General features: G+C 49.4%; 1 protein-coding gene and 1 non-coding gene across 2 annotated transcripts in view; one reads left to right on the top strand and one right to left on the bottom strand.

Annotated features, from left to right (window-relative positions):
* Positions 1–3,348: 3,348 nt before the first annotated feature.
* The window catches only part of LOC124545407 (myogenesis-regulating glycosidase-like), a 41,055-nt gene continuing 33,896 nt past the window's right edge, over positions 3,349–10,507 (bottom strand). Inside the window, exon 6 of the mRNA XM_047124322.1 lies at positions 3,349–3,666. Within this exon, the coding sequence (XP_046980278.1) occupies positions 3,467–3,666 (200 nt within the window). The 3' untranslated portion in view covers positions 3,349–3,466. The remainder of the gene's footprint in view (positions 3,667–10,507) is intronic.
* On the top strand, positions 4,254–4,328 carry Trnas-uga. Its single transcript has one exon. It is a non-coding gene; the product is annotated as a tRNA-Ser (tRNA).

The following is a 10,507-nucleotide window of genomic DNA, read 5'->3' as shown; positions in this document are numbered from 1 at the left end:
GTCACAAGCGACATCCCTGCATTGAACACCTCATTTCCTTCAAACGTCTGCGTGCGCGGGCCAGCCGCCTTATCCGCCAACGCAAGCAGGAGTGCTGGGAGCGGTATGTGTCCACCATTGGCCTCCATGTCTCTCCATCGCAGGTCTGGGCCAAGATCCGACGCTTCTATGGTTCTCGGACCCCTGTCAGCGTCCCTGCGCTCTCACTGAATGGAGCAGTTTGTACAGACTCCGACGAAATTGCCAACCGCTTGGCAGAGCATTTTGCTCTGAGTTCCGCTTCTTCCAATTACCACCTGGCCTTCCGCTCCATTAAAGAGCGGATGGAACGTCGGAGCCTTTCTTTTCGCACCCACCATTCTGAATCCTACAATGCTCCATTCAGTGAGTGGGAATTTCACAGTGCCCTTGCCGCTTGCCCTGATACCGCTCCTGGGCCAGATCGCATCCACTGTCAGATGCTGAAACACCTTTCAGTGGACTGCAAGCGACGCCTCCTCGATCTTTACAACCGTCTCTGGGTCGAGGGTGAGTTTCCGTCACAATGGCGGGAAAGCATTGTCATCCCCTTTTTGAAACCGGGCAAGAGCCCTTTGGAGGTGGACAGCTACCGCCCCATTAGCCTCACCAACGTTCTTTGCAAGCTTCTCGAATGGATGGTGAGCCGGCGCTTGAATTGGGTACTGGAGTCTCGGGGCCTTCTGGCTCCGTCTCAGGGTGGGGTCCGTAAAGGCCGATCCGCCACCGACAATCTGGTGAGTCTGGAGTCGGCCATCCGTGCTGCCTTTGCCCGCCGTCAGCACCTGGTCGCTGTCTTTTTCGACATGTGGAAGGCGTACGATACGACATGGCGTCATCACATACTTTCTACGCTTCATGGGTGGGGTCTTCGGGGCCCTCTGCCGATTTTTATCCGAAATTTTCTGTCGTATCGTACCTTCCGCGTGCTAGTCGCAGCCTCCCATAGTTCCTTCCGAGTCCAGGAGAACGGGGTACCACAGGGATCTGTCCTCAGTGTCTGCCTGTTTTTAATCGCAATAAACGGGCTCGCTGCGGCGGTGGAAAATTCTGTCTCCGCTTCCCTGTATGCTGACGACTTCTGCCTTTACTACTGCTCTACTGGTATTGCAGCTGTTGAACGTCAGCTACAGGGCGCTATCCGCAAGACGCAGTCTTGGGCTGTAGCGCATGGTTTTCAGTTTTCGGCTGCCAAGACCCGCGTTATGCATTTCTGCCGGCGCCGAACAGTCCATCCTGAGCCGCGGCTTTATCTTGCCGACGAACTCCTTGCTGTGGTGAAGACCCACAGGTTTTTGGGTGTAGTTTTTGATGCCTGACTGACTTGGCTGCCTCATATTCGGCAGCTGAAACAGGCGTGTTGGCGGCATCTAAATGCGCTGAGATGCTTGAGCCACACCCGCTGGGGCGCCGACCGATCTACCCTGTTACGGCTCTACCAGGTGTTAATCCAGTCTCGTCTGGATTATGGGAGCCTGGCTTATGGCTCAGTATCCCCATCTGCGCTGCAAGTACTGGACCCAATCCTACACAGCGGAATACGCCTTGCCACTAGTGCTTTCCGGACCAGCCCAGTGGATAGCATACTTGCGGAGGCAGGTGTCCCTTCATTGCGGTTCAGGCGCCAAAATTTACTGGCCGCTTATGCTGCCCATGTTTTTAGCTTGCCCGGGCATCCAAACTATCGTCTCCTGTTCCCGCGATCGGTCGTCCATCTGCCAGAACGTCGGCCCCGGTCAGGTTGTACGATCGCAGTCCGCGTCAAAGAGCTTACCTCCGGACTTACAGTTTTCACTGTTCCACCTCCTTTTCGGGCCACTTTGCGTACACCCCCATGGTGTGTTCCTCGCCCTTGCCTTCGGCTCGACTTGGCACAGGACCCGAAGGACTCAGTCCCTCCAGAGGCCTTCTGCCGCCGCTTTTATTCCATCCTGGCCACGTATCAGGGCTCTGACGTTGCTTACACTGACGGTTCGATGGTTGCTGGTCGTGTCGGTTATGAGCTAACTCTAGGGGACCATTCTGAACAACGTTCCTTGCCGGCTGGCTGCAGCGTTTACACTGCTGAGCTGGTCGCCATCTTTCGAGCCCTAGGGTATATCCGCTCCTGCTCAGGTGAGTCCTTCGTGATCTGTGGCGATTCCCTGAGCGGTTTACGAGCCCTCGTTCTTGTCTGGTGATGGCTATCCAGGAGTCCCTGCATGCTCTTGGCCGTTGCGGCCGCTCTGTGGTCCTTGTGTGGACCCCCAGTCATGTCGGTATCCCGGGCAATGAACATGTTGACCGCCTGGCGAAAGAGGCCACCAGGCAACCATCTCTGGATGTTGGCCTCCCAGAGACTGATTTGCGAGCGGTCCTCCGCCGAAAAGTTTTTGCGCTTTGGGACGCTGAATGGCGCTATCGGATCACGCCCAATAAACTCCGTGCCATTAAGGAGACGACGACTGTATGGCTGTCATCCACGCGAGCCAACTGCAGGGACTCAGTCGTCCTTTGTCGGCTCCGCATTGGCCACTCCCGGCTGACACACAGTTACTTACTGCGTCGGGAGGACCCTCCTCTGTGTCGCTGCGGGGCTGCTTTGACAGTGGCCCACATTTTGTTGGCCTGCCCCCTTTTAGATGTGGTCAGGCAGACATTTGCGCTGCCTGATACGCTCCCTGCCCTTTTAACTGATGACCCTGCTATGGCTGGCTTAGTTTTACGTTTTATTCGGGCTGGGGTTTTTTATCATTTAATATGAGTGTTGATGTGTATTGTTTTGTGTTGATTCTGGCCTTTAGCCTACTGTTTTAAACTGAGTTTTTAATGTGTTCTCGGTGGTTGGCTTTTCCTTTTTTATTCTATGGTCGGTCAACCACTGTCACACTCCGTGTGATTTTAATTTGTTATGTCTGTTCTTTGTCTGAGTTTTTCTTGTCCTGTGTTGTCTGTTGTTTCTATTATCCGTTTTTTACTCTGTGTGGTAGTTTTTAAGTTTTGGAACAAGGGACCGATGACCGTTGCAGTCTGGTCCCTCTAATCCCACAAACCAACCAACCAACCTTCTTCCTGTCGGTTAAATTTCGCGTCTGTAGCACGTCATCTTCGTGGTGTAGCAATCTTAATGGCCACTAATGTATTATGTCTACCTGTGTTGTCGACCACAGTACTGCTGTAGACTATTAGTAGAACTACCCTTCAGCCAGTTTTTCAGCCAGCACAGCTACCGAGAAGAAGAGAAGAGGCTTATGCACAAAGAAGCAGGTTTGTTCCAAGTGGAAGGAAAGGAATTGAGGTGAATGTGCGGAAGAAATGATAATAAACACTTGCATTGACGTGTATCACAAAACGTATTATTTGACACGAATACATTTTCGACACTGCAGTGACAAATCCGTTTGCTGGTGTTGTGCGAAGTATTCTGTTTCGCTGCTCGTGCGCACACGGCCCGTTCAGGCCGTGACGTCTAGGAGTCGGCGATCCTGGTGAAGTAGGGCAGAGTGTTGAGCGGCGCGGAGTAGTCGTAGAGCCAGCGCGGGCCGCGCACCGTGGGGTGCTCGGGGTCGGCCTCGTCCCGCCAGGTGCCCGCCGGCAGGTAGACGTCACGCGCGACGGCGCCCTCGTCCAGCACCGGCGCCACCAGCAGGTCCTCGCCCAGCAGGAACTCTGCGCACAAGGACACACAGAGCGCTGCGTGACAGGGGCAGGTGTCGTAACATTTACCAGAATACTATCGCCTGACTGGAAGTGACCAAGCGACAAATCAGTACCTAGAATGAAATTTTCACTCTACAGCGGAGTGTGTGCTGATATGAAACTTTCTGGCAGATTAAAACTGTGTGCCGGACCGAGACTCCAACTCGGGACCTTTGCCTTTCGCGGGCAAGTGCTCTACCAACTGAGCTACCCAACCACGACTCACGCCCCGCCGTTACAGCTTTACTTCTGCCAGTACCTCGTCTCCTACCTTCCAAACTTCACAGAAGCTCTCCTGAGAACCTTCCAGGACTAGCACTCCTGAAAGAAAGGATATTGCGGAGACATGGCCTAGCCACAGCCTGGGGGATGTTTCTAGAATGAAATTTTCACTCTACAGCGGAGTGTGCGCTGATATGAAACTTCCTGGCAGATTAAACTTCCTTTCTTTCAGGAGTGCTGGCCCTGCAAGGTTCGCAGGAGAGCTTCTGTAAAGTGTGGAAGGTAGAAGACGAGATACTGGCAGAAGTAAAGCTGTGAGAACGGGGCGTGAGTCGTGCTTGGGTAGCTCAGTTGGTAGAGCACTTGCCCATGAAAGGCAAAGGTCCCGAGTTCGAGTCTCGGTCCAGCACACAGTTTTAATCTGCCACAAAGTTTCAAATCAGTACCTGTTGACGGTACAGCATCGCTAAGCTGCTGACATTGTACCCAGTGATCCTACCGAAAAAATTAAGCGGTGAAGAGGGGAACTTGCAAATGGTTCAAATGGCTCTGAGCACTATGGGATTTAACTATTGAGGTCATCAGTCCCCTAGAACTTAGATCTGCTTAAACCTAACCAACCTAAGGACATCACACACATCCATGCCCGAGGCAGGATTCGAACCTGCGACCGTAGCGGTCGTGCGGTTCCAGACTGTAGCGCCTAGAACCGCTCGGCCACTCCGGCCGGCGGGGAACTTGCAACTGGTGTGTTGTCGGGTAAAGACTAAACAACTCCCAATGAGCTGTTAAATAAAGACCTGAACTGTCATCCAATTGGGAAGGTGATCTGATCACAAGTGTTTTTAGAAATAATGACATTCGAATACATTTGCTTAATGTATAGCGGGCGATCAAAAAATTTCCTTCTGAAAGAGTTGCCGCAACGTAGCGGGTCCCCGGTGTGGGTATACAGGGTGAACATTAATAAATCCGACAAACCGCAGGGTCGGTATCCTGTCTGGAAATGGAGGATAGAGGTCCTACGAACATGTGTCCTGAAATGTGTCACTGCCACGGTAGAAAGCGATAACGAATGAAAGTTCCTCTCGCTGTGGCCGAGCCGTTCTAGGCCCTTCAGTCCGTAACCGCGGTGCTGCTACGGTCGCAGGTTCGAATCCTGCCCCGGGCATGGATATGTATAATGTCCTTAGGTTAGTTACGCTTAGGTAGTTCTAAGTCTAAGGGACTGATGACCTCAGATGTTAAGTCCCATAGTGCTCAGAGCTATTTGAAAGTTCCTCTGACCAGGTGCCATTTGTTCCTTGTGTGCTGAAGGCTGTGTGATTGACGCAGTTCTGTAACCAGCATAATGGTCCGGTATTCGTGGCGGGATCAAGCCAAAATAGTCGAATCCCTGCCCGCATGCTGATGCTGAATCAGTCCTGATGAGACCCCTCAACCACTCCCTGAGGATTGTTTGTAGTCCACAGATGACCATTATGCAGATTAACGATGCCAATTCTGGTAAACGATCTTCGTCGGTAAAGAGATGTGTGTGTGTGTGTTGGGGCTTATAGGCGCTCAACGTTGAGGTCATCAGCGCCCTGACACGCATTAAAAGGAACGAATGTGCACAGACCTAATAAAACTGAAGCACACACGCATAGAAGGCAGGAAAAGAAGGAAAATGCTACATAAGAGGATTGATGATAGAAATCCAATAGTTGTGATGGTCTGGTGCAAAAACCATCGACAAAATCGTTCCCTTCGGGTGAAATCCGCTGCTGTTAAACCATGCAGTCGCGGCAGGTTGTACGGATAGTAGCGGCTGTCATGCAGGGGACACACAATCGTGCTTTGGTATACACTACCTTGGCGGGCCACTTCCCTAGAGCTTGTACTAGGGTTTGTTTCAATATCGCGTAGTACTCGAACCTCGAAATCTGGTGTACGGAGAGTCCGCCGCCTCCCTGCACGTTCTTCTGTCTGAAAGGATCCTCGATCACACGAACGCCCAAAAAGGGCCTTGAAATGTTGCTTGATGTGGTTGGTGTCTGTGAGGGTACTTGTTTTGGTATAGCCGTGCTGCCTCTCGACATTTCTTCATCGGTTTGGCCGTAAACAAACACCATCTCGGCTTGTTCCCTACATAAATACCAGACCATTCTGCAGCTTACAGCCGGGAGGGATTAGGCGAGCGGTCTAGGGCGCCGCAGTCATGGACTGTGCGGCTGGTCCCGGCGGAGGTTCGAGTCCTCCCTCGGCCATGGGTGTGTGTGTTTGTCCTTATGGTACTTTAGGTTAAGTAGTATGTAAGCTTAGGGACTGATGACCTTAGCAGTTAAGTCCCATAAGATTTCACACACATTTGAACATTTTTGCTGCTTACAGTACGCTGCGTCAATCATGCAGCCTGTAGCACACAGGAAACACACGGCATGTGGTAGGAAATTGGAAATTTGTTATGAGTTCCTATGGAGCCAAACTGCTGGGGTCATTGGCCCTAAGTTCCTATGGGACCAAACTGCTGGGGTCATTAGCCCCTAGGCTTACACACTACTTAATCTAACTTAAACCAACTTATGCGAGGACAACACACACACCCAAGCCCTAGAGAGGACTCGAATCTCAGATGGGGGGAACCGCGCGAACCGTGACAAGGCGCCTAAGACCTCGCGGCTACCCCGCGCGGCTCTTAGTCAGAGAAAGTGTTATTAGTCAGTGATATCTACCGTGAAAACGATGCATTTCCGGACACATGTTCATTGGAACTTTTTCCCCCTTCCACACAGGAATCCGTTCCTGCAGTTTTTATGTTTTATTAATGTTTACCCTGTATATGCCCCGACATGTAGAAAGGGAATTAGAGTGGCATTCTTGTCTTTCCGGCGTGTGTGCGATAAATGAGGAAACGTGAACTATAGCGACGTCATTACCAAATGCGTCCAAACAGGATGAACGTGTTGTTATTCTTTTCTTGGCTGTCGAAAGACAAACACCGGTAGACATCTATCGGAAAATGGAGGATGTTTATGGGGCAGCACGCCTGTCGAAACCACCGTTGTAGAATGGTGCGCCAAGTTCCACGTCGGTCGCGATTCAACACAAGACGTCGGTCAGTCTGGACGTTACGCAGAAGTTACACCAACTGAAGTGTGAGTCAGTCGAGCACCCGTCGTCCTGATCTCTCTGCATGCGATGATCACGCCTTCTGTCCCTGAAAAAGGCATTCAAGCGACGACAGTTAATGTTGCACTAGGATGTGCAAGAGGCAGTTACGTACTTCTTCATTCAGTGGGTCACGGCATTTTACCAAACGGGTCTCTTGAACCTGGTGCGTCGCTGGGAGGATTGCCTGGATGCTCACGTCGGTTTTACCCGATTGCCATACCGACTCTATTGTACGACCTTCGAACGGACACTGTTCTATCGCACCTTGTAGCTATAACGGAAATGCATTTTGTATAGTTGGGTATTGAAACATCGAACAATAGGTCATCATTCATCAAGAACGTATACAAAAGTAGTATAATGTGTGTGCTTTCATTTTATAGCAAAGCCTTGATAAGATGGTGATCTCTCGTACATGCAGTCGCTGAATTTGGACTTGAAAGGAATATTTATCGTAACACTTCGTTATACGGTGTAGATCAGTACATAATTTAAGAACCAAATCTAGAAACAATATTGCAAATAGGGGACTTCTCGCTATGATGTGTTCCACGGAACATCTCACTAACATTTCAGAACACTCTACATTTCATTCAGAAATCAGCAGTCTTCCGAAACAGCATCCATCGACTTACCTACCGCCGCTTCTAACCTTGGTCTGTGCGAATAACTGGGTATTTATTGCTGTTGGCGTGCATGGTAGATATACTTAATTCAGTAAACTGATCGTGCAGTATCTGAGCGTAGATGTGACGAATCCTACAGAAACAGGTGTGAACAAGATGGGGCCATGGGATCATGTAGCTATGTTACGTAAGATAATAAATGAAACAACTTATATTAAACGAAATATTCGTAATTCAGAGCAAATGCGTGAGCATTCTCAAACCACTGCAGTTAATTCAGAAAGCCCACATGGCTTCTTAATGTATCTAACGCAAAGCACGTCTCTCGAGAAGACTAACCAGATTACGTATTCTCAATGGACGACGGCTAGTACTGCAGTAAATCGTTTACAATGAATTAAAGGGTTACAAGTTTGAATATACAACGAGAAGTATTGAGAACATACTTCTCGATCAGCTTTCATTTCACGAAAAGTGAGAAAACTATGAGCTTCGTTTCAAAATGCGAAAGGATACCACTGCTTCCGTATGCTAAGAGATCGCAAAATAAAGGTGCGAATATTTAGCAGGCACGTCGGAAATAAGCTAAATGTCGCCTAGCTGGCACAATGGCAAGTAATTGGAAAGATCTCACTCTTAATATTCATCAGTGTAGATCTCCGAACCATCTCGCATCGACAGGCACAGTAAGCTACAGAATCGACGAGACTGCCTCCGAAACAGAAAACGTGGAACAGAATGGCAGTTCGTACAGAAATATATCGGTACGTGGTTCCACATCCGCGATCTTTTCCCACTGGCTGATGGCCTTCGCAGCCCAGCAAAGATACAAGCATACTCCAGAGGCGGCTCAAAGAGACAGACCAAGGAGCTTCTTTCTGCTAAGCGAAGCTCGTCGTAGCATACACAAGCAAATCTTGCAAAGTTAATCACACGATTTAGGAAAAGCAATAATCTTTCTTTCTCTCTTTTGCTACTGCCTTTATCCCTCAGTGTGCGCAGGGTCGGCAGGGTCAAGGACGGATTTTCCATGGTTAATTTTTAAGGGATGGCCGGATGCCCTTCCTGCCGCCACTCCATACTCCCTGGGACGGAATTAGTGTACCCCTTAGTCTGCATCTAGTGTAAATCGTGAAATAGTGTGAATGTGTTTCAAATGTCTGTGAGTCGTGTAGCTGAGGCGGAACGTGGGGACCAGCCCGGTATTCACCTAGTAGAATGTGGAAAACCGCCTAAAAACCACATCCAGGCTGGCCGGCACACTGGCTGTCATCGTTAATCCGCCGGGCGGATTCGATCCGGGGCCGGTGCGCCTACCCGAGTCTAGGAAGCAGCGCGTTAGCGCTCTCGGCTATCCTGGCGGGTTTAGGAAAAGCAATCATATTGTAGGCAAAAAATGAAACTGCAAATAAAGAGACGATTTTCATATTTTGGCTCTTTCCTTTCCTAGTACATCATACGTTAGGTAACATTCACTTGTTCCGCAAAATTATGGTACAGAAGCCGCAAGTGAAAGTCCGTCAGTGCGATCCCCTGCAATATTTGGTCGAGGTCGCTGAAAATGAAATGACGTTTTGACAGACTGCGGATTAGTTCACAGATGAGCATGTGATTGCAAGATTATTTTTTGCTCTATCCTAGTCAGTTAATGTCTTTATAAGGGAAAAATCAGGTGTTCCATGTATGTACCTTTAATGAGGAAGTCGCCTTGGTGAACAAAGATTTTGGTAGAATTCTCGTACATTATCTTTACACTACAATACTCGCCGTTATGAATAATTACTGTACAAATCTGGTGAAAGAAAGTTTATACTGCAGAATGCATGTCTGCTTGTTGCAAACTGGTGTACCTCCGACACGCGTGATAATCAGCGTCGTACTATAGAGCGTGCCACACCCACGCGCCAGGCAGTCTCAGCGTGGAGCCACCCACAGTGCGGTCAGCCGCCTCCCATATGACGAGCGTACCACAACTATACTTTATACTTCCGCTACGAGACATTCACATAAGTCATTCATCCGCCAATAGTTACATCTGCCACCACAGACAGCGCTTGGTCCCAGAACTATTTGATGCATCACCAAATGGACCGCAGTCTCAGATTCAAAGGCCGAGTGCAGGATTTCAGCAGCCACACGGTCCCTCGGATAGTTCCAGGTATGATTCAGTTGCCTCCAGTCACCTGCAGTTCTATTTCCATTAGCTTACAGCTGCTTACAATGACTATTCAGTTCCAATCTGAAATCATCAGTTGTCGACCAGTTACAGTCGTCAGACAGTTAACACCGGATGCCATCCCACTGATGGCGTGCTCCAAGGCCTCGTTCTGTCTCCTGTCCTTTATCTCCTCTACACTGCTGATTTGCCCAAACCAACCCCACCCGTACTCCATCTCCTTCAGTATGCTGATGACACCACATCTCTCACCCCCTAACCTACACTCCAGAAATACCAACAGTCCCTCCAAATCCACCGTGATCAGTTTACCTCCTTATTTTAACAATGGTTCCTCAAGATCACCCCTCCAGAAGCCAGGCAATAATTGAAAGAACCACCCACACTTTCCCTCTTAATGATATTTACCTTATGATTTATTCACAATCCTGTGCAGTTAACTTGTATACTAAAACATCTTGGACTGACCCTCGACTAGCAACTATTGCGGAAACCAGCGTGTACTAACCAACAGAAAGTAACAAATAAACTAGAACTACCATCTGGCCTAACCTGGTGATTACACCTCTCAACTATTCTCCATCCAAGAAAACCTTGATCTGACCCACCCTCTACTATGCAAATTTTACTTGGA

The sequence above is a fragment of the Schistocerca americana genome, chromosome 8 (genome assembly GCF_021461395.2).
Source record: "Schistocerca americana isolate TAMUIC-IGC-003095 chromosome 8, iqSchAmer2.1, whole genome shotgun sequence".
NCBI lineage: Eukaryota > Metazoa > Arthropoda > Insecta > Orthoptera > Acrididae > Schistocerca > Schistocerca americana.
Note: the sequence above shows the minus strand (reverse complement) of the source record. Positions and strands in the feature narration are given on the sequence as shown.